The 27,559-nt window shown below is 46.1% G+C and overlaps 3 protein-coding genes and 1 pseudogene across 3 annotated transcripts; all 4 read left to right on the top strand.

The window, feature by feature from the left end:
• The first annotated feature begins 7,889 nt into the window (after nucleotides 1-7,889).
• LOC126639977 (taste receptor type 2 member 40-like) lies at nucleotides 7,890-8,842 on the top strand. Its single transcript, XM_050315387.1, is given in 2 exon segments — nucleotides 7,890-8,466; nucleotides 8,469-8,842. Coding segments are annotated over 2 exon segments (951 nt in total).
• A 4,704-nt stretch (nucleotides 8,843-13,546) lies between these two features.
• LOC126639978 (taste receptor type 2 member 9-like) lies at nucleotides 13,547-14,506 on the top strand. The gene has a single exon (XM_050315388.1). It carries the CDS (start codon nucleotides 13,553-13,555, stop codon nucleotides 14,504-14,506), a length of 954 nt encoding a protein of 317 aa, XP_050171345.1. The 5' UTR covers nucleotides 13,547-13,552.
• An 8,204-nt stretch (nucleotides 14,507-22,710) lies between these two features.
• LOC126639949 (taste receptor type 2 member 9-like) lies at nucleotides 22,711-23,664 on the top strand. The gene has a single exon (XM_050315317.1). The coding sequence runs from the start codon at nucleotides 22,711-22,713 to the stop codon at nucleotides 23,662-23,664; it is 954 nt and encodes a 317-aa protein (XP_050171274.1).
• A 2,724-nt stretch (nucleotides 23,665-26,388) lies between these two features.
• Nucleotides 26,389-27,337, top strand: LOC126639950 (taste receptor type 2 member 9-like; annotated as a pseudogene).
• Nucleotides 27,338-27,559: the final 222 nt, after the last annotated feature.

The following is a 27,559-nucleotide window of genomic DNA, read 5'->3' on the forward strand; positions in this document are numbered from 1 at the left end:
AGGTATACCCGATCAAACTCAAGAACTATACTAATAACTAACAAAACAGATCTCACCACTTCCCTTAGAAAAGCAGGATTGGCAGAATCAGCCAGTACTCTCCGAACTCCCACATGGCAGGCCAGCGGTCACTGCAGGCCTCAGCTTTAGATAAGCGAGACCAACACAAGGACCCACTGTTCCCGAACCTTGCTGGAAGAGAAGAGAGCGAAGTCTCTAATCTCCAACTTATTTCTACTCTGGTTTATGTAAAAATTGTATGGAATACTGGGTACATGGCCACTTCCTTGGTTACGAACTGGTCACCAGGAAGGCTTAGATCAAAACCATCACATTCTTCACTCCTTATTCCATACTATTTTTACGTAACACCTATATTCTGCGTTTGCTTATATCCCACTCATATATACACATATACATAAATGTATATAGTCCTTTTTCATTCTTTAGAGTATTCATCTTGTTGTAGAAGAATCAGGATTAACTTGGTTCGGATTCTTGGCCTTTTGGTGACAATTACAGTTCTGGTTTTAGGGCTGGTTTTCTGGTCTGGGCTGGTTTATCACTGGATACTGGCATCAGTTGTTCAGGCCTTTCCCATCTGGTGACTGGTTTCCTGTAAAACACAACTCAAAGCACATGATTAGTCTTTCCCCAAGGTTAAATTTCCTTGAGGCACACAGTGGATCTTTTCATCCTTTCTCATTACCCACTAGGTATTTCTGCGCCCTTGAGCGAAAACAATCCCATGAATGGGTTTGTCTTGGCCCGAGGGAGGAGTAATCCAAACAGCCTTCCTTAACATACCTCTTAGATGGATCGCTGGAATTTTGTCTCCATCTACAGTGTGGAGGGATTCTGCTTGGGCAGGACCAACTCAATTGACAGAGTCTCTAGTGTTAACTAGTCAGGTGGTCTTGGCTAAGTGCTTGTCCCCATTCTTGAAAGTTCCCTCACCTAGTGCCTTCAGACTTGTTTTTAACAGTCCATTACACCTTTCAACTTTCCTAGCAGCGGGTGCATGATATGGAATGTGATATACCCATTCAATACCATGCTCCCATGCCCAAGTGGCCACCAGATTATTCTTGAAATGAGTCCCGTTGTCTGACTCAATTCGCTCTGGAGTGCCATGTCTCTACAGGACCTGCTTCTCGAGACCTAGAATGGTATTCTGGGCTGTTGCATGTAGTACCGAATATGTCTCTAACCATCCAGTAGTCTCTTTCACCATGGTAAGCACATAGTGTTTACCTTGGTGTGTCTGTGGCAATGTAATGTAATCAACCTGCAATGCCTCTCCGTATCTATACTTGTTCCAGCGTCCACCATTTCATAGGGGTTTCAACCTTTTGGCCTGTTTAATGGCAGCACAGGTTTCAGAGTCATGGATAACCTGGGAAATAGTGTCCATGGTCAAATCCACCCCTTGGTCTCGTGCCCATCTATAGGTGGCATCTCAACCCTGATGGCCTGAAGCATCATGGGCCCATCGAGTTAGGAATAACTCTCCCTTTTGCTGCCAGTCCAGGTCTACTTGTGACACCTCGACTTGTGCAGCACGGTCTGCCTGTCTGTTATGAGTGTGTTCTTCGTTAGCTCAATCCTTGGGCACATGGGCATCTACATGGCGAACTCTCACATTCAGTTTTTTCACTCTGGCAGCGATGTCTTGTCACAAATCAACAGTCCAAATGGGTTTTCCTCTACGTCTCCAATTCATTTTCTTCCACCTGTCCAGCCATCCCCACAGGGCATTGGCTATCATCCACCAATCAGTGTAGAGGTAGAGCTTTGGCCATCCTTCTCTTTCTGCAATGTCTAGGGCCAATTGGACAGTTTTGAGTTCTGCAAACTGACTCAATTCGCCTTTACCTTCAGTGGTTTCTGCCACCCGTTGGGTAGGACTCCACACAGCTACTTTCCACTTCCGGTTCCTTCCTACAATGAGGCAAAAACCATCAGTGAAGAGGGTATAACGTGTCTCTTCATCTGGCAGCTGATTATATGGCGGAGCTTCTTCAGCTCAGCTCACTGGCTCTTCTTCTTCTTCATCCGCCAGACTGAAGTTCCCACCTTCAGGCGAATTGGTTATAATTTCTAAAATTCCAGGGTGATTTGAGTTTCCCATTTGGACACGTTGCGTAATCAAAGCCATCCACTTGCTCCACGTGGCATCGGTGGCATGATGTGTAGAGGGCACCTTACCCTTGAACATCCAGCTCAGCACTGGTAATCGGGGTGCCAGGAAGAGCTGTGTTTCGGTACCAATCACTTCTGAGGCTGCTCGTATGCCTTCATATGCCGCTAAGATTTCTTTTTCCATAGGGTTGTAATTGGCCTCAGAACCTCTGTAGCTTTGGCTCCAGAAACCAAGTGGTCGCCCTCATGTCTCACCAGGCACTTTTTGCCAGAGGCTCCAGGAGGGACCTTTATCCCTGGCTGTAGAGTAAAGTACATTCTTTACATCTGGTCCCGTCCTGACTGGACCAAGAGCCATGGCATATGCAATCTCTTGCTTGATTTGCCTGAAAGCTTGTTGTTGTTCAGGACCCCATTGGAAGTTGTTCTTTTTATGGGTCACAAAGTAAAGAGGGCTTACAATTTGGCTGTACTCTGGGATGTGCATCCTCCGCAAGCCTATGGCTCCCAGAAAAGTTTGGGTTTCTTTCTTGTTTGTTGGCGGAGCCATTGCTACGATCTTATTGATGACGTCTGTTGGAATTTGACGACGTCCATCTTGCCATTTCACTCCTAGGAACTGGATTTCTCTGGCAGGTCCTTTGACTTTATTTCTCTTGATGGCGATACCAGCCTCGAGGAGAATCTGGATGATCATTTGTCCTTTCCCGAAAACTTCTTCTGCTGTGTCCCCCCATACAATGATGTCATCGATGTACTGCAGGTGCTCTGGGGCCTTACCCTTCTCTAGGGTGGCCTGGATCAGCCCATGGCAAATGGTTGGACTGTGCTTCCACCCCTGGGGCAGTCAATTCCAGGTGTACTGCACACCCCTCCAGGTGAAAGCAAACTGTGGCCTGCACTCTGCTGCCAAGGGAATGGAGAAAAATGCATTAGCAATATCAATAGTGGCGTACCACTTCGCTGTCTTGGACGCCAGCTTGTACTGGAGCTCCAACATGTCTGGTACAGCAGCACTCAATGGCGGCGTGACTTCATTCAAGCCACGATAGTCCACAGTCAGTCTCCATTCTCCATCATTTACGTACAGGCCAAATGGGGCTGTTGAAGGGTGAGTGTGTTCTGCTGACTACCCCTTGACTCTCTTACTTCCTGATCATCTTGTGAATGGGGATCACAGCATCTCAGTTTGTCCTGTACTGTCGCCTGTGTACAGTTGCAGTGGCTATAGGCACTTGCTGATCTTTAACTCGGAGTATCCCACAACAGAAGGGTCTTCTGAGAGGCCAGATAGGGCAGACAATTGCTTGGACTTCTCTTCAATCATTGTGGCTACACTGAAAGCCCATCGGTACCCTTTCGGGTCTTTGAAGTATCCTCTTTTTAGGTAGTCCATACTAAGAATGCAAGGGGCTTCTGGCCCTGTCACAATGGAATGGTTTTGCCATTGGTCTCCTGTCAAGCTCATATCGGCCTCTACCACTGACAACTCTTGAGACCCTCCAGTCACTCCAGAAATAGAAACAGCCTCTATGCTCTTATGCTCCGATGGCACTAAAGTACACTGGGCACCAGTATCCACTAAAACCCGGTATCTCTGAGGGTCTGATGTGCCAGGCCATCGAACCCACACAGCCCAGTAAACCCTATTATCTTCCTGGTCCCTGTCCTTCTCCTGGCAGAAGGCAGGGCCCTTCTATTGGTCTTGATTGGAGTATTCATCGTCCGACTTTGACTTTGCCTTCTTGGAAGCCTTCTTGTTATTGTCAAAGTGGACCTCCATCTTTTTGTGTTTCAGAGGTTGCAGAGCATCTGCATCAACCACGTAGACAACCTTTTTGTTGTTTTCCTTTTTTGTAAGTCTCTTACTGTGGCCTCTAATTTGGAAGTGGGTTCACCATCCCACTTCTTCATGTTTTCTCCTTTGCTGCACAGATGGGACCATAGTTGATTGCGCAATCTCCATCTGGGGTTTTCTCTCCTTCTGCGTGCTAAGAAAGGAGACCGGGAATGAGGTCAGGACCAAGATCGAGGTCGAAATCGTGGTCGAAACCATTTTATTGGTCTGCCTCTACAGACTCTATAGTTTATATAGACTCTATCATCTCTATCCCTACAGTCGTCTTCATATTTGAAATATTCGTAGGGCCTCTCCAATGCTTCCCTAGGATGGGTAGGTTGGTGTCGGGCATCGGAGGACCTTTCCAAATTTTCTGCTAGGGTCTGTATCCATGAACACATGGTGTCCACAGTCGGTTCATCCGTTTTTGGATTGTATACTGATATTAAGCAGCTGAGGTATGATGCAGGGGCACCTCTAATCACTTGCCTCCACATCGGCTCCGTACATGAAATCTTCTCTGGTTCTAAACAGTCATAATAATCTGAGTTGCAATAAATGAGTTCCAGCATAGCTAATTCTCGTAAGTATTGGACGCCTTCTTCTGCACTCGTCCACTGTTTCGGAGAACTCATTAAGTATTTTTTAAATGGATATTTTTCCCTCACAGCATGGAAGATTCGGAGCCAGAGACTGAGATTGTATGTCTCTCTTACGATTTCTTGTTCTATTTCACGGCCTTGAGTGAGGGATCCTAGCTGCTGTGCTTCATGACCCTCTAACAAGTGGCTTCTGGCTCCATTATCCCAACATCATACCAGCCAGGTGAGAATTTGTTCACCAGGCCAGCAGCTGTAATCCCGTCATAAATCCCAGAGCTCTGCTGGGGTCATTGTTCGCAGTACCTCACTCGTTCACACAACTGCTGTTCCAGAATAAGGGTCTCCCCTAGGTGGAACCATTTCCACTTCCCTTCTGATGCTTCTACATGGAACCGCTTTCTCTCTCTCTCTGCCTCTCTCACGTGGAGGCAGAGACTGAGCATGTAGCAGGGATAGACTTCTACTCCATTGTCTAAGCCCATGGGGTGGAGGTAGCAAGTAGTCCTTCAGACTTTGGGATGAAGGTCTCAACTGTTCTTCTGTATCCTCCGCTGGAAAGTCAGGAAGAGAATATTTGGGTGTCAGCCTTGGCTTTGGTGGTTTATTGGCCATCTGTGCTGCCTCCCCTTCTTCCTTTAGGTGCACTCCCTTTTCCTTTGGACGCGCTCCTAATTCTTTTGGGCATGCTCCTTCTCTCGCTGCTACTTCTTCCTCTTTTGCAGCCGTCCATTCGTCCACTACTACATAGCTGGATGGGATAGGTTCCATGGGGCTGGCAAGTCCTTTTGCTCCTTCTTCTTCTTCTTCTTCTTCTTCTTCCTCTTCTCCTTTTATACGCTTTAATTGTGGAACGAGGCCTGTAGCTTCTGCAGTATCCCTTATCCATATCTTCTTCTTAGTTAGGGGAGCAATAGTGATTCTCGGGCTGGTAGTTTGGGTCTTCATCTCTGTCGTAGTCTTAACATTAGATGTTGTAGTTTGAGTTCCAGTGTCCATGAGATCTACGGTCTGGACTCTAGTTTCAACAGATTTAGCAGAAGCTATGCTGACTTCAAGTTGAGTCTGAGTCCCACACTCAATCAACTTAATAGAGATGGCGCTGACTTCAGGTTGGGTCTGTGTTCCATGCTCAGGAGACAGAGCTAACTTCAGGTTGAGTTTGTGTTCCACACTCCATCAAATTAATAGAGACAGCACTGACTTCGGGTTGAGTCTGTGTTCCATACTCAGTCAGCTTAACAGAGACGGTGCTGATTTCGGGTTGAGTTTGTGTTCCACACTCGGTTGACTCAATAGAGATGGTGCTGACTTCAGGTTGAGTCTGGATCCCGACGTCTGTGGACTCAAGAGGGGCATCATTTGTTTCAGGTGACTTTTTGCCTCTGTCCTAGGCTTTTGATAGTGATCTATGGCAGCTCTATAAGCTGTCACTAGACCCCAGCATAAAGCAAGGAGCTGCGTGTTTGGGTCATCGTATGAAAGACACCCTTCAACTAAACAACGTGCCATCTTGTCAGGATTAGACACGTGTTCTGGCGTGAAGTCCCAAACAATGGGAGGTGCCACACGCCCTACCAGTTTGCCAAAATTTACCCATGCTCCTTGCCATCCAGAGACTGGCCTTTCCAAGATCCTTCCCAAAGTTCCAGCGAATCTTCTAGAGGTCTGGCCTTTTCTACAACATGGAAAGCAACACAACACCATTCTTCCAGTTTTAAATAACTCTTTCATTGCCTTCACCAGTACTAGGATTGTTACTAAACAATTTAAGTAAAAATTGGAGCCAATTGTAATGATGGGGATTTCCTTTAGTAGGCCTTTGATGTCAAAATCGAGGAAAGTGAAATACTGCTTCCATTCATTCCAATCAAGGAAAGTGAGATACTCCTTCCATTCATCCCAATGAAAGAAAGGGACACACTCCTCCCATTCATCTCCAGTTGGGCGTTTTCTTACAGGATAGCCCAAAACAGGCACAAATATAGCTAATACAATGAAACAAGTAGTTAGAATAGCCATTGCTATATTATTCTTTTTCTCTGTTCTTAAACAATAGGTTTGTTTATATAAACAAGCCTTTCTTGGCAGTTTTCCTGGTAACTGTTCCAAAACAAACCGGGAGAACCAAAACAATCTCCCCATACAGGTCACCAAAAATCTGTGATAGTTTGGACCTGGCTCCCTGCCAAATGCCCGAAAGTCACGATAGCAGTCCCCTTCCCTCCTCCGTTTTTCCCTTGGGGCAATGGGAAAAAAAAACTATAAAAATATTAAAGAACCCAAAGTCAAGTTGCTTATATAAAAATATATATATTTACGTAAATTACAGTTATATACAGTTAAGATGCTATATACACAGTAAAAGGGGATCCACCCCCCGAAGGGATAGGGAAAGGGGAAAAAAGGGACAAAAGGGAACAAAAGGGACACCGAACAGGTATACCCAATCAAACTCAAGAACTATACTAATAACTAACAAAACAGATCTCACCACTTCCCTTAGAAAAGCAGGATTGGCAGAATCAGCCAGCACTCTCCCAACTCCCACGTGGCAGGCCAGCGGTCACTGCAGGCCTCAGCTTTAGATAAGCAAGACCAACACAAGGACCTACAGTTCCCGACCCTCGTTGGAAAAGAAGAGAGCGAGGTCTCTAATCTCCAACTTATTTCTACTCTGGTTTACGTAAAAATCGTATGGAATACTGGGTACATGGCTACTTCCTTGGTTACGAACTGGTCACCAGGAAGGCGTAGATCCAAACCATCACAGGAAACTAACAGGGATTTCAGTGCCTGTGAAGGATCAAAAGGAACTCCTGTTTTCCAGCACCTTGGTTGAACTTCACAGCTCCAGGACCCTCAGATGAAAGAGCACAGTGACTCCCCTGACTGAGCTTTGCTGAGAGCACACCCTGCTCACCGAAAGCATGACAGGTGGCCAAGAGACAGAAGAACACAGATGCTGAATCCTCCCAGGGATCAAACATGTGTCCCCCCACAAAATCACAACAATGTCCTCTACACAAAAACATCTCCATTCTTTGTACCATCCAACTAAGCCCTCTGGAAGAAAAATTCAAATACTGCAGAGGGACAGTGATACCAGGTAAGGGGATACCCAGCACATTTACATCCCTGCACCTGCCCTGCTCTCAAGAGGAGCAGCACTACAATCCCCCCCACCAGCAGCTCTATAAAGCTCCTCTTTCCAGACAGGACGCTCAGGGAACAGCAGCCGCTGACCTGCCCTTGGCATTGGTGCAACAGCCCCCTTGTCCAGCACAGCACTGCTCCCAGCTCCCACGATGAAAGCTTGTCAATCTCCAGAGATATTCAATATCACCTCATATGCTGTCACATCTGTGGCTATCATCACCATTGAGGCATTTGCTGGCATGTGGATAAATGCTTTCATTGTTTCTGTGATTTGCACGTCCTGGGTGAGAAAGAAAACCTTGAACTCTAATGAGAAGATCTTGCTGGCTGTGGGATGCTCCAGATTTTGGTATTTGTGCATCTCATGGATATATTCCTTTCTCTCACTAATTTATCCCAATTATCTTCATGTTCACCCCATATTTCAACTACTTAAGGGTGCTCAGAGCTTTCTTAATTGTTCCAACTTTTGGGTTTCAGCCTCTCTTTGTGTCTTTTATTGTATAAAAATTGCCACTTTCAGGAACAGCTTCTTCATCTACCTGAAAGTAAAAGTTGACAGGATTGTGCCCTGGCTCTTGCTGGGGTCAGTGTTTTTCTCCCTGGTTATCGGAACTGTTGTCTATGATTTCACTGATAAAGCTTTCTGTAAAAACCTCAATTTCACCTGCCGAGGATGTATTAGGAAAGCAAGGATCAGAATAGAGGAACGTTTTCTCCCCATCATTGTATCATTGGCTTTGGATTTGCCACTCCATTCACAGTAGTCATCTTTTCTGCCCTTCTGCTTCTCTTTTCCCTCTGGAGACACAAACGCAACATGCAGACAAACTCCATGAAGGACCTCAGCATGGATGCCCACATCAAAGCCATGAAATGCATTCTCTCCTTTTTCATAACCTACAGCATCAACTTTGTATTTTTTATCTTGACACTGACCTATGCAATGAAGAGGCAAAATCACCTGGTGTTTCTTTTTTATATATTTCAGTATACTTTTCCGGGTTTTCATTCCCTTATTGTAATTTTCAGCAATCCCAATCTGGAAAAGACACTGCTAAAGATTCTATCCTATATGAAATGCAAGTTTTGCATGACGTAGACACAGGAACAAAACCCTTTGCAAAATGTGACTATTTCTTTAGAGCAAACAAGTCAATTAATTTCCAGTGCAACTCTCCGGGCAATGTAGATGACACAGATGTTCAGAATACATCCTTCAAAGTCTTCGACCTAATATTGTTGTGATTTAAATCTATCATTATTCTCATTTAATTTAGATGAACATGTTGATCCCTGTCACTCTCCAGATGTGGTCACTGACGCACAAACAGCCATGCAGGAATGGCCGTGGGGTGCACAGGTGGGTGCAGAGCCCACTTCCCACACCAACCCTGAGTGTCCTCTCTGCCCCACTTCCTGCAAGAACAGGATTGCCCCGCTCTGTGGGACTGCTCTCCTGCTCTGCTTTTACTTGTTTGTGTGCATCGTGCAGAGTGGAATAAATTCCTGCTGTCAACTGGCAGTGACCCACGGGCAGATGTATGGGGTGCTCGGGCCAGGTGCTGGCTGCTGGGGATCTGTGGGGGTCTCAGTGAGGCAAGGGCAGGGCTGCCCTGTGCCAGGGAAAGCCACTTCAAGGCATTTTTCCAAAGGACCCCCATGCAGGACACAGCTCAGTCCATCAGCAAACACCATGGCTCTTCTGCATGGATAGATTGAAGAACGGGCAAAAGCAGGCCTGGCAGTGTGGAGGGAGGAAAATTGTGAGAAACAGCCCTGCAGCAAACAGGGACAGGGAAGGACAGAGAGGGGTTACTTCATGTGCTGTAGGAGGGATTCCCCTACAGCCCGTGGAGAGGACTGTGGTGAGCCAGCTGTGCTCCCTGCACCCCATGGAAGTCCACGGTGCAACAGAGATCCACCTTCAGCCCTTGGATGACCCCACACAGAGCAGGTGGGGTGGGTGAACGATTGCAACTCATGGAGCTCTTGCAGCTCATGGAGAGCTCACACTGGAGCCAGTTTATCCTGATGGACTGCAGCCCGTGGAAGAGACCCACACTTTAGCAGGGGAAGAGCGTGAGGAAGGACTGAAGCAAAGAACCTGTTGCAATCTGACTGTCACCCCCATTGCCCATCCCATTGTGCTGCTGGGAGGGATGAGGAGGTAGAGAATCTGAGAATGAATTGAGCCTCGGATGATTGGAGGGTGGAGACCAGGTGTTCTAGTTTTGTGTTTATTCCTCTTCCTCCTACTCTCTTTTCAATAGGCAATAAATTCAGTTGATTTTCCCCAAGTCGAATCTGTTTTGTCCCTTTTCCAAACACGGTCTATAACATTGTCTTGCTACCAACCCATCTCTTTAAACAACAACTCCCCAGAAACTACCAAATAAATAACTAATGCCACTTCAGAACATTTCAGCCCCCCTTCTCTGTCTAAACAGGATTTGGGGTTGAATTAATATTTCCATAAAAAGTTCATAACACCTGCCCAGAGGAGACTTTTATTCTCTTTCCCAGGATTGTATTCTGAAACAATTGTGACCTTCTGAGCATTGAAGTTGAGTTATGGACTTGAATGGATTTGCCCAGAAGAAATGGGGCATCTAAGAGTCTAAGTAGCTAGCAAATCCAGGCTAAGCATCAGGGATTTTCTACAGTAAAGGAGAAAGACAAGGATTGTGTAGAGGGAAGGGGTTTGGCCATGTCTCTCACATCCCACATACATGTGTCCCTCAGATGCAGAAATAGAGAGGTCAGATGCCATTTGAGGTGCACAAGGGCTTCCAAAATATGCACATGGGCTGATAGATACGAAGTCTGGGAGATTCCTTCCCCTTCTTGAGTGGTGCTGGAGGGGATGGACTTGAATTAAAACCTAACCCTTGCACTTCAAGGACTTGAGCCACACATTCCAATTCATTGAAAACCCAGCATTGGAGACTCTGATTTACACTCTTATACTCTTTCTAAATTGTCAGATTCCCCAGACACGGCTGAATTGAAACCCCAGTCACAGCAGGGTCCGGCAGGTGTAACACTTTCATTTAATGTCCCTGTACAAACACAGTCCCAGCACAGACAGTTCACCTTCAGACCTGTTGTAGTAGGAATTCCTTCTATTCTTTTCATATACTAATGGAAAGAAGAAGAAGAAAATAAGTAGGAAAATAATAAACTATCAAAAACTGTCCAACATTATAACACATTTTCTATTCTGTCAGTAAAAGCACAGGAAAGACAAAGCAAAGCATAAAGAGGAGAACAGGCAGTATCAGGAAATGGAAATTGTCTCAAGGCAATGCTCTGCCTTCCATCACCACCAACAATTATCAAAAGAAAGAATATTTTTTAATGACTGCAGACAAAACTAATTTGCTCAGTGTACATGACAAAGGGACAGAGGAACCCAGATTCTAAATCCTCCCAGGGGTCAAACATGTGTCCCCCATAAAATTACAACATTGTCCACTGCAAGAAAACATCTCCACTCTTTGTGTCACTCAACACAACCCTCCTGAACAAACATTCAAATACTGCAGAGTGACGCTGACACCAGGTAAGGGGATACCCAGCACATTTACATCCCTGCACCTGCCCTGCTCTCAAGGGGAGCGGCACCACAATCCCCCCACCAGCAGCTCTATCCACCACGTTATCCACCAGCACAGCCACAGTGCACAGCCCAGATGGAGAGATGCAGTGATGTGCCCAGTCTGGGGAAGCTGACACAGCAGAGATGGAAGAGCTCAATGGGAGGGGCTGCCCAGTGCTGGCAGGGTATGGAAATCTGCTTTGGGTCACATTCCAAGTTTTCATGATTGAGAAGTGAAACAGTTAAAAATGCTTTTGCCATGGAAAAGTGTTGATGAGCAGAGGGATAGCTCGGGAGTGACATTAATAAAACAAAACTCCATAGTAAATGACATAAAAGCAGTCTGGAGAGCTGGAGAAAGTCAGCCTGTACCTAATGCAATTACTATAGAGCTACTTTTCAGGCTGGAAGGGATGTTAAACTTCCTCTAATTCCAAACCCACTACCATGGTGGGATAGAAGGGTCCGACCATTTCCCTCCATAGCAGCTGTTCCACAGAGCATTCCTCTCCTGCTCTTAATGACATCAACATCCTTCTGTTAACAGTGTAATCCCAATCTACACTCCTGCTGGTGTTGGTTTAGATCAGCAGCAAATACCAGTAAGAAAACATCACTTTGAGAAAGGGTTTTTCAGTTCATCTTCAGACCCTCTGCTATTGAAATAACTGATACTCTCCTCACAAATATATAAGCAAAGAGGAAGGAGAAAACAACAACAACAGACAAAGACAAAAAACTCAAACCTTAAATCTACACCATGTTTTCTGTTCTGTCAGCAAACCCAGAGAAAATTCACACTAGAGCATAAAGCACATGCCATGAGAGGAAATGAAAAATCTGAAGGCAATGCTCAGACTTCCATCAACAATATCAGCTATCAAAAGAACCACTATTTTTGCATGACTGCATTCAAACCAAGCCCTGACACTGGCATTTTCTAGGCAATATGAAATAAAGGGTAAAGAAGATCTCACCAGAATTTTATGAAAAATCCATGGATTGTCTGAATGTATTTCAATGCAAAGTGTGGTAGGTACCATGTTTTGTTGTTCAGATGAACTCCAGGCCTAATATAAAAACATTTCCATGTGTCAGTGCTGTAGCGAGAGCCTTCCCAAACACATGCAAAGATAAACATGTGATAGGAGTCTTGACATGACATAGTGACATGACATTTATGTCCCTAAGAAAAAAGAGCATCACCATTCTGAAGAGAGAAAATGCTGGGCCTTTATTTCTTGTAACCAGAGAGCTCTTTCTTGGGACTTCATTTTTTCCTGGTTACATCAGAGCATCAGCTGAGGCCTCGTTGGTACCTGTGGTCCCGTTGTGCAAGGTCCTGCACTAACCCAGAGTCTAAGGGCCCTCCATGCCCTACAGGGCTCAATAAACCTTGCCTATTAAAAACCTCAAGAGCTTTCAGAACTTAAATTAACTTAGAAACTTGTCAGGATTCCAGGGTGCAGGGAATCCAGCATGGATTTCGAAGACTTTTCATATTGCAAGCAGATGAGATTTGAATCCTGGCACAGAGACTCGTGCTGACTTTCATCCTTTTCCTGCAAATTCTTCAACTTAATCCTGGAAAAGATTCTTCATTCAATATTCTCCCACACTGAAGAGTGAAGAGCCCACATGTGGCTCTTCACTAAACATTAAGGTATTAAGAGTAGGGAAACTAACAGGAATTTCAGTGCCTGTGAAGGATCAAAAGGAACTCCTGTTTTCCAGCACCTTGGTTGAACTTCACAGCTCCAGGACCCTCAGATGAAAGAGCACAGTGACTCCCCTGACTGTACTCTGCTGAGAGCAAACTCTGCTCACCAAGAACATCACTGCTGGTCAAGGAACAGAAGAACCCAGGTCATGGAGCCTGACAGGGGTCAAACAAGGGTCAGTCACAGAATCACAACACTGAACTCTGCACAAAAACATCTCCATTCTTTGTGCCACCCAACACAGCCCTCCTGAACCAACATTCAAATACTGCAGAGGCACACTGACACCAGGTAAGGGGATACCCAGCACATTTACATCCCTGCACCTGCCCTGCTCTCAAGGGGAGCGGCACCACAATCCCCCCCACCAGCAGCTCTATAAAGCTCCTCTTTCCAGACGGGACACTCAGGGAACAGCAGCCGCTGACCTGCCCTTGGCATTGGTGCAACAGCTCCCTTGTCCAGCACAGCACTGCTCCCAGCTCCCAGGATGAAAGCTTGTCACTCTTCAGAGATATCCAATATCACCTCATATGGTGCTGCATCTGTGACCATCGGCACTCTCCAGGCGTTTGCTGGCATGTGGATAAATGCTTTCATTGTTTCTGTGATTTGCACGTCCTGGGTGAGAAAGAAAACCTTGAACTCTAATGAGAAGATCTTGCTGGCTGTGGGATGCTCCAGGTTTTGGTATTTGTGCATCTCATGGGTATATTTCCTTCTCTCAGTAATTTATCCCAATTATCTTCATGTTCACCCCATATATCAATTACTTAAGAGTGCTCAGAACTTTCTTAATTGTTCCAACTTTGGGGTTTCAGCCTCTCTTTGTGTCTTTTATTGTATAAAAATTGCCAATCTCAGGAACAGCTTCTTCATCTACCTGAAAGTAAAAGTTGACAAGATGGTGCCCTGGCTCTTGCTGGGGTCAGTGTTTTTCTCCCTGGTTATCGGAACTGTTGTCTACAAGGTCGCTGATAAAGCTTTCTGTAAAAACCTCAATTTCACCTGCCAAGGATGTATTTGGAAAGCAAGTATCAGACTGGAAGAACTTTTGATTTCTAATTATTTTATCCTTGGCTTTGGATTTGCCACACCATTCACAGCAGTCATCATTTCTGCCCTTCTGCTTCTCTTTTCCCTCTGGAGACACAAACGCAACATGCAGACAAACTCCATGAAGGACCTCAGCATGGATGCCCACATCAAAGCCATGAAATGCATTCTCTCCTTTTTCATAATGTACAGCATCAACTTTGTTTTTTTTGTCTTGACAATGATTTATGCAATGAAGAGGCAAAATCACCTGGTGTTTCTTTTTTATGTATTTCAGTATGCTTTTCCAGCTTTTCATTCCCTTATTGTAATTTTCAGCAATCCCAATCTGGAAAAGACACTGCTAAAGATTCTATCCTATATGAAATGCAAGTTTTGCATGAAGTAGACACAGGAACAAAAGCTGGAGCCTTTGCAAAATGTGACTATTTCTTTAGAGCAAACAAGTCAATTAATTTCCAGTGCAACTCTCCAGCCATTGTAGATGATACAGATATTCAGAATACATCCTTCAAAGCCTTTGAACTAATATTGTTGTGATTTAAATCTGTTATTATTCTCATTTCATTGAGATAGTTTCGAGAGCTATGTTACTGTCGACAGCAAAATCATTTTGACCTTGTTTACTGGCTGTAAAAGGGCAATAACAATAGTGCGAATCTGCCACAAATGCTTTGTCATCTTCTGATTGAAATGACTGAACTAAAGAACAGGCTAAACAACAGGTTTATCTCTGTTACAGTTGACAATTCTTGCTGCTGTGGCCCTGTTCTAGTGTAAGATGATGAGCTGTATCACTGTCTGGCAGGGGTTGATAACTGAGGTGTGAACATGTTGATCCCTGTCACTCTCCAGGGGTGGTCACTGATGCACAAACAGCCATGCAGGAATGGCCATGGGGTGCACAGGTGGGTGCAGAGCCCACTTCTCCCACCAGCCCTGAGTGTCCTCTCTGCCCCACTTCCTGCAAGAACAGGATTGCCCCGCTCTGTGGGACTGCTCTCCTGCTCTGCTTTTACTTGTTTGTGTGCATCGAGCAGAGTGGAATAAATTCCTGCTGTCAACTGGCAGTGACCCACGGGCAGATGTACGGGGTGCTCAGGCCAGGTGCTGGCTGCTGGGGATCTGTGGGGGTCTCAGTGAGGCAAGGGCAGGGCTGCCCTGTGCCAGGGAAAGCCACTTCAAGGCATTTTTCCAAAGGACCCCCATGCAGGACACAGCTCAGCCCATCAGCAAACACCATGGCTCTTCTGGATGGATAGATTGAAGAACAGGCAAAAGCAGGCCTGGCAGTGTGGAGGGAGGAAAATTGTGAGAAACAGCCCTGCAGCAAACAGGGACAGGGAAGGACAGAGAGGGGTTACTTCATGTGCTGTAGGAGGGATTCCCCTACAGCCCATGGAGAGGACTGTGGTGAGCCAGCTGTGCTCCCTGCACCCCATGGAAGTCCACAGTGCAACAGAGATCCACCTTCAGCCCTTGGATGACCCCACACACTGCAGGTGGGCTGGGTGAATGATTGCAGCTCATGGAGCTCTTGCAGCTCATGGAGAGCTCACACTGGAGCCAGTTTATCCTGATGGACTGCAGCCCGTGGAAGAGACCCACACTTGAGCAGAGGAAGAACGTGAGGAAGGACTGAAGCATAGAACTTGTTGCAATCTGACTGTCACCCCCATTGCCCATCCCATTGTGCTGCTGGGAGGGATGAGGAGGTAGAGAATCTGAGAATGAATTGAGGCTCAGATGATTGGAGGGTGGAGACCAGGTGTTCTAATTTTGTGTTTATTCCTTTTCCTCCTACTCTCTTTTCAATAGGCAATAAATTCAGTTGATTTTCCCCAAGTCGAGTCTGTTTTGTCTGTGACAGTAATTGGTGAGTGATCTCCCTGTCTTTATCTTGACACATGAGCTTTTTTCCATCCTATTTTCCACCCCTGCCCTGTTGTGGAGTGAGAGGGAAGGAGCAACTGGGTGGAGAGTCTGACAGCTGTCCACGGTCAACCCACCATGACAGGGCCTGTAAACATGAAGTAGACCAGTGCTGAGGAACACATTCAGTGCAGACAGCTCAGTGTGCAACAACAGTGAGAGCTGCAGGTTGTGTGGAAATGGAGGGAGCCCCAGGCATGGTGCCAATGCCTTGCACAACAAAGGGCCCAGGGACCTGTGGCACCACCCAGGTGACCAGACACTCAGAGACATAGCAGGAGCAAATGATTCAGAAGGAAGACCCCAAAATATCAGCTGCATACACTGGAAAGGTACAAAACCCCAAGCTTAGAATCCCTTCTCACAGGCACCCAGCTCAGGCTGCTTCTGTGTTACTGTGCCATGACTGAATTGCTTTAAAGATCCAGATGTCTGAGACTCTGCTATGGGAAACCCAGTGTGCAGCTGGTAAGGAAACCTGGTCTGACTCTGGGCCTGTGGTCTGTGTAGGAGCTCAAGTGGGGCACCCGTGGGCTCACAGGAGCTGCCCCCTGCAAAGGGGCTTCAGTCCCAGCAGTGAAAGGCTCTGGTAGGGGGCGGAAAAGCCAGAGAGCCTCCTGGATGAGGAGACGGGAAAGTTTCCTTAACACCAGCACAAACAGCAGAACCTCAATTGTTTCTTTATTTCACCAGCTCAGGGGGCTCTTTTACCTCATGCTCAGACCCACCAGTGCATTTCTCATAATATTAAAAGCTTCAAAAAGCTTTTTGAGAGCACACCCTGTGAAACAAAAGCATCACTGGTGGCCAAGAGACAGAAGAACACAGATCCTGAATCCTCAAGGGATCAAACAAGGATCAGTCACAGAATCACAACACTGACCTCTGCACAAAAACATCTCCTCTCTTTGTGTCTGTGGGTGTGGTCTGTGTAGGGGCTCAAGCCGGGCAGCCATGGGCTCACAGGAGCTGCCCCTGCAAAGGGACTTCAGTCCCAGCAGTGAAAGGCTCTGGTGGGAGGTGGGGAAATACTACTGTCAAAAACCTTCCTCTCTCTTGATGAAATGAGAGAAAGAACCATTTAGTCCAGAGCAACCTCTCAACCACTGTAATATAAGGTTGAGTGCCTGTGGACCAAAATCAGGGGGAAGACCAACAAGACTGACATCATCATGGGTGTCTGTTACAGACCGCCCTACCAGGATGATGAAGGGGATGAATTATTCTACAAGCAACTGGCAGATGTCTCGAAATTGTCAGCCCTTGTCCTTGTAGGTGACTTTAACCTACCGGATATCTGCTGGGAGCTCAATACTGCAGAGAAGAGGCAGTCTAGGAATTTCCTGGAGTGTATAGAGGACAATTTCCTTCATCAACTGGTAAATGAACCTACCAGGGGTAAGGCCCCGCTAGACCTGCTGTTTACAAACAGAGAGGAGCTGGTGGGAGATGTAGTGGTTGAAGGCCGCTTAGGAAATAGTGATCATGAAATAATAGAATTTTCAATACTCAGAGATTCAAGGAGAAACAACAATAAAACCTCTACACTGGACTTCCGGAGGGCAGATTTTGACCTATTCAGAAGTCTAGTCCAGAGCATACCCTGGGAAACAACCCTTGAAAACAAGGGGGTCCAGGAGGGATGGATGTGCTTCAAACAGGAAGTTTTGAGTGCACAGGAACAGGCCATACCGGTGTGCCGAAAGCAAGCCGGCGGGGAAGACAACCAGCCTGGTTAAACAGGGAGATTCTGAAGGAAATCAGGGATAAAAAGAGAGTTTATCGACTACGGAAGAGAGGGTTGGCTACTTACGAAGAATTCAGGAAGACAGCTAGATCATGCAGAAAGAAAATCAGGGATACAAAAGCGCAATTTGAAGTTAAATTGGCCACTTCTGTTAGGGATAACAAAAAGTCCTTCTATAAATACATTAATAAGAAAAGGAGGGGCAAAGAAAACCTCCATTCTTTGATGGACTCGGAGGAAACATAGTTAATAGAGATGAGGAGAAGGCTGAGGTACTTAACACCTACTTTGCCTCAGTTTTTACCAGTAAGACAGGTGGCCCTCAAGGCAACTGGCCTCTGGAGCTGGTAGACAGAGAGAGGAAACCAAATAGCCCCCTGTATTCCAGGAGGAAATAGTTAGTGACTTACTGAGCCACCTGGATCCTCACAAGTCTATGGGACCAGATGGGATCCATCCTAGGGTAATGAGGAGCTGGCAGAAGAGCTTGCCAAGCCGCTCTCCATTATCTTCCAACAGTCCTGGCTCACTGGGGAGGTCCCACATGATTGGAATTTGGCAAATATCACCCCAATCCATAAAAAAAGGCTGCAAGGCTGACCCTGGTAACTACAGGCCTGTCAGCCTGACCTCGGTGCCTGGCAGAGTTATGGAGCAGATCATCCTGTGTGCAGTCACACAGCAGCTACAGGATGGACAAGGGATCAGACCCAGCCAGCACAGGTTTAGGAGAGGCAGATCCTGTTTGACCAACCTGATCTTCTTTTTACGATCAGGTGACTCACCTGGTAGATGAGGGGAAGGCTGTGGATGTGGTCTATCTGGACTTCAGCAAAGCCTTTGACACTGTCTCCCATAATATACTCCTGGAAAAGCTGGCAGCTCATGGCTTGGACAGGGCACTCTGTGCTGGGTTAGGAACTGGCTGGAGGGCCGGGCCCAGAGAGTGCTGGTGAGCGGGGCTGCCTCCAGCTGGCGGCCGGTCACCAGTGGTGTCCCCTAGGGATCAGTGCTGGGCCCAGTCCTGTTTAACATCTTTATCAATGATCTAGATGAGGGGATTGAGTCCATCATCAGCAAATTTGCTGATGACACCAAGTTGGGAGGAGTGTCAACCTACCAGAAGGCAGGAGGGCTCTGCAGAGGGACCTGGATAGACTGGAGAGATGGGCTGACTCCAATGGGATGAAGTTCAACAAGGCCAAGTGCCGGGTCCTGCACTTTGGCCACAACAACCCCTGCAGCGCTACAGGCTGGGCACAGAGTGGCTGGAGAGCAGCCAGGTGGAAAGGGACCTGGGGGTGCTGATTGACAGGAAGCTGAACATGAGCCAGCAGTGTGCCCAGGTGGCCAAGAAGGCCAATGGCATCCTGGCCTGCATCAAGAACAGTGTGGCCAGCAGGAGCAGGGAAGTGATCCTTCCCTGTACTCTGCGTTGGTGAGGCCACACCTTGAGTATTGTGTTCAGCTCTGGGCCCCTCAGTTCAGGAAGGATATTGAGGTGCTGGAGCGGGTCCAGAGAAGAGCAACCAGGCTGGTGAAGGGACTTGAGCACAAGTCCTATGAGGAGAGGCTGAGGGAGCTGGGATTGTTTAGTCTAGAGAAGAGAAGGCTTAGAGGTGACCTCATCACTCTCTTCAACTACCTGAAGGGAAGTTATAGCCAGGTGGGGGTTGGTCTCTTCTCCCAGGCAACCATCAACAGGACAAGGGGACATGGGCTCAAGCTCTGCCAGGGGAAGTTTAGGTTAGATATTAGGAAGAAATTCTTTACAGAGAGGGTGATCAGGCATTGGAACGGCTTGCCCAGAGAGGTGGTGGATTCACCATCCCTGGAAGTTTTTAAAAAGAGATTGGACAGGGCCCTTAGTGCCATGATATAGTAATTAGAGTTGGATCAGGGGTTGGACTTGATGATCTTGGAGGTCTTTTCCAACCCAATCTATTCTATGATTCTATGATTCTATGATTGCCTTTTCCAAACACAATCTCTCTTTTTCCATAAAAAGTTCAAAACACCTGCCCAGAGGACATTTTTAGTCTCTTTCCCAGGACTGTATTCTTCAACTGTGACCTTCTGAAGATTAAAGTTCAGTTATAAATGGAATGGGTTTGCCCAGAAGAAATTGGGCAACCAAGAGCCTAAGTAGTTAGCAAGGCTGCTCATCTGGGATTTCCCATCATGAAGGAGAAAGACAAGGATTGTGCATTGGGAAGATGTTCAGCCTGAGCTAAGCTCAGATGGAAGCAATTCAATTGGTGTGCAATGTCTCTCAGATCCCAGTATATCTGTGTGTCCATCCAGTACAGAAACACAGCAGTCTGGTGCTCTTTGAAATGCACAAGGGCATCCAAAATGTGCACATGGGCTGGTAGATACAAAGCCTGGGATACTCCTTCCCCTTCTTGAGTGGTGCTGGAGGGGATAGATTTGAATTAAAAACTGACACCTCTATTTCAAGTACCTGTTTCACACTATCCATGCTTTGAAAACCCAGCATTTGAGAGTCTGACTTTTTACCAGTAGGTTTTTTATAAGGTACCACATTCCCCACACAGAGCTGAGCCCAAACCCTGGCCGTGGTACTGTCCTGTTGGTGTAACATTTTCATTTCAGATCCTTGTACAAGCACAGTCCCAGCACAAACAGTTCATCTTCAGAACTGTTGTAGTAGAATTAGCTTCTCTTGTCTGCACATACATATGGAGAGATGAAAAAAGAATGTAAAAATCCCTAAACAATCAAATAAAAAACCCACCAAACAAACAATACAAAAACCAAAAAAAAACAAATCCCACCCTACACCATATTTTCTTTTCTGCCAACAAAAGCAGAGCAAACTTAGAATCATAGACTAGAACCATAGAATCAGTGAGATTGGAAAAGACCTCTGATATTGTCAGTACTAACCATTAACCCAGCCCTGCCAAGTTCTTATGATCCAGTTATTAAAAGTATTACAAATGCCTCTGTCCTAATTAAGCTGCAGATGAGACCAGATGACAAAGTCAATAGTATGGGTTTTATTTAATGGTAAATGTGAGACAGAGAAAGAGAGATAGAAAGGAAATAGGAAAAAGGAAGAGGGTGGGAGGGAAGAAAGAAAGTGACAGAGAGAGATGAAAATAAAAAATGCATCACCAGTCCACGGAACCTGGCAACATCCTGTCTGTCCAATTCTTCTAGTTTTCTTGGGGATGAGGGTCCCACAAAACACAGCCTCTAGCGGATTAAAACATCTTTGGGAGATTCCAGGCACCTGCCATGGTGTGGAAGCTTTGGAGCCATTTGTGACAGGCTCTGGATTTGTTGCCTCACTTGGATCCCGTGCAGCCCTCTGGTGGTGGAAGGCCTCAGGAATGAGTTGGGGGGGCACTTTGGGAGTCTTTGATGGTTTGTGACCCCTTCTCAGCTGCCTCTCACGTGAGTGTCCCATGTGTATGTGGTCTTCCCAGAGCAGAGGTGCTTACTCCTTTGGTTTGGTGTGCAGAGATTTCTCTGTCACACACCCAAACCCCTTTTCCTCACCACTCCCTGGGACTTATTTATTTCTCCTCAGACCTGAGATGATTAGACAACAGCCTTATCTCAAGTCCCCCTCCACAGTCCGAATTCTAGTCAGGAGGCAATGGGAGGGCAGAAACTTCGGTGGTCACTTCAAGCAGTTGCTTCCTTGCAGTTTAACAAAAAGTCTTTCTATGATTTTGACAATATTTAAGACATTACCAACACTTCAGTCCATCACACAAGTCCACCATTAAACCATGACTCTAAGCACCACAGCTACATGTCTTTTGAACTAACAACCTGCCAGGCTTGTAATTTCCCCAGTCCTCCATCTGGCTCTTCTCTAGATGGCTGTCTTCTTATAGCAGTAAGAATATTCACATTACACAGTAATTGCATTTCTGTTCCCCAGAAAATAAGGGCATCATCATTCTGAAGAGAAATTGCTGGTGATTTATTTCTTGTAGCCCCAGAACCATTTGCTCTGATTTCAATATTTTCTGGTTACACCATGGCATCAGCCAAGGCCTCCTTGGTACCTGTGGTCCCAAGGTCACGTAATAACCCACAATCCAAGGACACTCCATGACCTACAGAGCATAGCAGACCCTGCCTGTTAAAAAAACCCTGACCTTTCAGGACCTAAATTCATTTGGAAGCTTGAGGGTTTTTAGATGAGGGGGAATCCAGCATGGTCTCACCCCCAAAACTTTTCAGATTTGTAGCAGATGAGATTGAACCCTTGCACAGGGACTCTTAATTATTTTTAACCTCTTCCCTCATATGCTTTAAATTGAGCTTCTGGAAAAGAGATTCTCCTTCAACAACCCCTCCACCCACTATGTGGTTCTTCATGAAAGGCATTACCATGGAGAAAACTTTCATGGATTTCAATGCCTGTGAAGGATCATAAGGAACTCCAGTTACAACAGTTCAAACAAAATGTGCAGCTCCAGGACTCCTGGATGAAAGAGCACAGTGACTCCCCTGACTGTACTCTGCTGAGAGCAAACTCTGCTCACCAAGAACATCACTGCTGGTCAAGGAACAGAAGAACCCAGGTCATGGAGCCTGACAGGGATCAAACAAGGGTCAGTCACAGAATCACAACACTGAACTCTGCACAAAAACATCTGCACTCTTTGTGTCACTCAACACAGCCCTCCTGAACCAACATTCAAATACTGCAGAGGGACACTGACACCAGGTAAGGGGATACCCAGCACATTTACATCCCTGCACCTGCCCTGCTCTCAAGGGGAGCGGCACCACAATCCCCCCCACCAGCAGCTCTATAAAGCTCCTCTTTCCAGACGGGACACTCAGGGAACAGCAGCCGCTGACCTGCCCTTGGCATTGGTGCAACAGCTCCCTTGTCCAGCACAGCACTGCTCCCAGCTCCCAGGATGGAAGCTTGTCACTCTCCAGAGCAATTCAGTGTCACTTCATATGATTCCACAGCTCTGGCCATCATCACCTTTGAGGCATTTGCTGGAATGTGGATAAATGCTTTCATTGTTTCTGTGATTTGCATGTCCTGGGTGAGAAAGAAAACCTTGAACTCTAATGAGAAGATCTTGCTGCTACTGGCATCCTCCAGGTTTTGTTTTTTGTGCGTCTCATGGATACATTTCTTTCTCTCACTAATTTACCCCAATTATCTTCATGTTCACCCCATATTTCTGCTAAGTAATAGTGCTCAGAGCATTCTCAATTGTTCCAACTCTTGGGTTTCAGCCTGTCTTTCTGTCTTTTATTGTATAAAAATTGCCACTTTCAGGAACAGCTTCTTCATCTACCTGAAAGCAAAAATTGACAGGATGGTGCCCTGGCTCTTGTTGTGGTCAGTGTTTTTCTCCCTGGTTATCGGAACCGTTGTCTACAAGGTTGCTGATAAAGCTTTCTGTAAAAACCTCAATTTCACCTGCCAAGAATGTATTTGGAAAGCAAGTATCAGACTGGAAGAACTTTTGATTTCTAATTATTTTATCCTTGGCTTCGGATATGCCACTCCATTCACAGCAGTCACCATTTCTGCCCTTCTGCTTCTCTTTTCCCTCTGGAGACACAAACGCAACATGCAGACAAACTCCATGAAGGACCTCAGCATGGATGCCCACATCAAAGCCATGAAATGCATTCTCTCCTTTTTCATAATGTACAGCATCAACTTTGTTTTTTTTGTCTTGACAATGATTTATGCAAAGAAGAGGCAAATTCACCTGGTGTTTCTTTTTTATGTATTTCAGTATGCTTTTCCAGCTTTTCATTCCCTTATTGTAATTTTCAGCAATCCCAATCTGGAAAAGACACTGCTAAAGATTCTATCCTATATGAAATGCAAGTTTTGCATGAAGTAGACACAGGAACAAAAGCTGGAGCCTTTGCAAAATGTGACTATTTCTTTAGAGCAAACAAGTCAATTAATTTCCAGTGCAACTCTCCAGGCAACGTAGATGACACAAATGTTCAGAATACATCCTTCAAAGTCTTTGAACTAATATTGTTGTGATTTAAATATAATATTATTCTCATTTAATTTAGATAGTTTCCAAAGCTATGTTACTGTTGAATAGCAAAGTAATTTTGACCTTATATACATTGAGTGGCTGTAAAAGGGCAATAACAATAGTGCAAATCTGCCACAAATGCTTTGTCATCTACTGATTGATAGGGCTGAACTAAACAACAGGCTAAACAACAGGTTTATCTCTGTTACAGTTGACAATTCTTGCTGCTGTGGCCCTGTTCTAATGTAAGATGATGAGCTGTGTCACTGTCTGGCAGGGGTTGATAACTGAGGTGTGAACATGTTGATCCCTGTCACTCTCCAGGGGTGGTCACTGATGCACAAACAGCGATGCAGGGATGGCCGTGGGGTGCACAGGTGGGTGCAGAGCCCACTTCCCCCACCAGCCCTGAGTGTCCTCTCTGCCCCACTTCCTGCAAGAACAGGATTGCCCCGCTCTGTGGGACTGCTCTCCTGCTCTGCTTTTACTTGTTTGTGTGCATCGTGCAGAGTGGAATAAATTCCTGCTGTCAACTGGCAGTGACCCACGGGCAGATGTACGGGGTGCTCAGGCCAGGTGCTGGCTGCTGGGGATCTGTGGGGGTCTCAGTGAGGCAAGGGCAGGGCTGCCCTGTGCCAGGGAAAGCCACTTCAAGGCATTTTTCCAAAGGACCCCCATGCAGGACACAGCTCAGCCCATCAGCAAACACCATGGCTCTTCTGCATGGATAGATTGAAGAACGGGCAAAAGCAGGCCTGGCAGTGTGGAGGGAGGAAAATTGTGAGAAACAGCCCTGCAGCAAACAGGGACAGGGAAGGACAGAGAGGGGTTACTTCATGTGCTGTAGGAGGGATTCCCCTACAGCCCATGGAGAGGACTGTGGTGAGCCACATGTGCTCCCTGCACCCCATGGAAGTCCACAGTGCAACAGAGATCCACCTTCAGCCCTTGGATGACCCCACACAGATCAGGTGGGGTGGGTGAACGATTGCAACTCATGGAGCTCTTGCAGCTCATGGAAAGTTCACACTGGAGCCAGTTTATTCTGATGGACTGCAGCCCGTGGAAGAGACCCACACTTGAGCAGAGGAAGAACGTGAGGAAGGACTGAAGCATAGAACTTGTTGCAATCTGACTGTCACCCCCATTGCCCATCCCATTGTGCTGCTGGGAGGGATGAGGAGGTAGAGAATCTGAGAATGAGTTCAGGCTCAGATGATTGGAGTCTGGAGACCAGGTGTTCTAGTTTTGTGTTTATTCCTCTTCCTCCTACTCTCTTTTCAATAGGCAATAAATTCAACTGATTTTCCCCAAGTCGAGTCTGTTTTGTCTGTGACAGTAATTGGTGAGTGATCTCCCTGTCTTTATCTTGACACATGAGCTTCTTTCCATCCTATTTTCCACCTCTGCCCTGTTGTGGAGTGAGAGTGAAGGAGCAACTGGGTGGAGAGTCTGACAGCTGTCCACGGTCAACCCACCATGACAGGGCCTGTAAACGTGAAGTAGACCAGTGCTGAGGAACACATTCAGTGCAGACAGCTCAGTGTGCAACAACAGTGAGAGCTGCAGGTTGTGTGGAAATGGAGGGAGCCCCAGGCATGGTGCCAATGCCTTGCACAACAAAGGGCCCAGGGACCTGTGGCACCACTCAGGTGACCAGACACTCAGAGACATAGCAGGAGCAAATGATTCAGAAGGAAGACCCCAAAATATCAGCTGCATACACTGGAAGGGTACAAAACCCCAAGCTTAGAATCCCTTCTCACAGGCACCCAGCTCAGGCTGCTTCTGTGTTACTGTGCCATGACTGAATTGCTTTAAAGATCCAGATGTCTGAGACTCTGCTATGGGAAACCCAGTGTGCAGCTGGTAAGGAAACCTGGTCTGACTCTGGGCCTGTGGTCTGTGTAGGAGCTCAAGTGGGGCACCCGTGGGCTCACAGGAGCTGCCCCCTGCAAAGGGGCTTCAGTCCCAGCAGTGAAAGGCTCTGGTAGGGGGTGGAAAAGCCAGAGAGCCTCCTGGATGAGGAGACAGGAAAGTTTCCTTAACACCAGCACAAACAGCAGAACCTCAATTGTTTCTTTATTTCACCAGCTCAGGGGGCTCTTTTACCTCATGCTCAGACCCACCAGTGCATTTCTCATAATATTAAAAGCTTCAAAAAGCTTTTTGAGAGCACACCCTGTGAAACAAAAGCATCACTGGTGGCCAAGAGACAGAAGAACACAGATCCTGAATCCTCAAAGGGATCAAACAAGGGTCAGTCACAGAATCACAACACTGAACTCTGCACAAAAACATCTCCACTCTTTGTGCCACCCAACACAGCCCTCCTGAACCAACATTCAAATACTGCAGAGGGACACTGACACCAGGTAAGGGGATACCCAGCACATTTACATCCCTGCACCTGCCCTGCTCTCAAGGGGAGCGGCACCACAATCCCCCCCACCAGCAGCTCTATAAAGCTCCTCTTTCCAGACGGGACACTCAGGGAACAGCAGCCGCTGACCTGCGCTTGGCATTGGTGCAACAGCTCCCTTGTCCAGCACAGCACTGCTCCCAGCTCCCAGGATGGAAGCTTGTCACTCTCCAGAGCAATTTAATGTCACTTCATACGGTGCCACATCTGTGGCTATCATCACCCTTGAGGCATTTGCTGGCATGTGGATAAATGCTTTCATTGTTTCTGTGATTTGCATGTGCTTGGGTCAAAGGGAAAACCTTGAACTCTAATGAGAAGATCTTGCTGTTATTGGGATCCTCCAGGTTTTGGTATTTGTTCATCCTATGGCTATATTACTTTCTTTTAATTATGTATCCCAATTACCTTTATGTTCACCCCACATTTCAGCTACTTGCAGTTGCTCAAAGATTTTTTAATTGTTTCGAACTTTCTGTTTCAGCCTGTCTTTCTGTCTTTTATTGCATTAAAATTGCCAATTTTAGGAACAGCTTCTTCATCTACCTGAAAGTAAAAGTTGACAGGATGGTGCCCTGGCTCTTGTTGGGGTCAGTGCTTTTCTCCCTGGTTATTGGAATCCTTGTCTATGAAATCACTTATAAACCTCACTGTAACAATTCCACTGGTCGAGAAAATTTGTGGAAAGTGAAAATCAAGACAGATGAACAGTTTTTCCCTATTTATTTTATCACTGGGTTTGGATATGCCACTTCATTCATGGCAGTCATCCTTTCTGTCCTTCTCCTTCTCTTTTCTCTCTGGAGACACAAATGCAACATGCAGACAAGCTCCATGAAGGACCTCAGCATGGATGCCCACATCAAAGCCATGAAATCCATTCTCTCCTTCTTCGTCATGTACAGCATCAACATTATATCTTTGATTGTGACAATGATTTATTCAGCAGAGGGTAAAAGTGCTATGATGTTTCTGATTTACGTATTTCATTATGCTTTTCCAGGTGTTCATTCCCTTATTCTGATTTTCAGCAACCCCAAGCTGAAAAATACACTGCTAAGGATTCTGCCCTGTGTGAAGGGCAAGGTTTGCATGAGGTAATAACTGTAGCAAAAGCTGGACCCTTTGCAAAATGTTGACCTTTCACTATAGACAACAAGTCAATTAATATCTAATACAACTCTACTGGTAGTGTAGATAATAGAAAAGGTCACTCTTCCCCATCTAAGTTAAGAAAACTGGATTCAAATTCTTTGACCCAGATTATTGTGACTTAATTATTATTATTATTATTGAGTTTAGATAATTCTTTAGCTGAATTAC

Source organism: Myiozetetes cayanensis, unplaced genomic scaffold (assembly GCF_022539395.1).
Source record: "Myiozetetes cayanensis isolate MyiCay16 unplaced genomic scaffold, myiCay2020 scf2-11, whole genome shotgun sequence".
Lineage (NCBI taxonomy): Eukaryota > Metazoa > Chordata > Aves > Passeriformes > Tyrannidae > Myiozetetes > Myiozetetes cayanensis.

Coding starts and splice junctions, on each gene's coding strand:
- LOC126639978 (XM_050315388.1), top strand. CDS start 13,553: ATGAAAGCTTGTCACTCTTCAGAGATATCCAATATCACCTCATATGGT.
- LOC126639949 (XM_050315317.1), top strand. CDS start 22,711: ATGGAAGCTTGTCACTCTCCAGAGCAATTCAGTGTCACTTCATATGAT.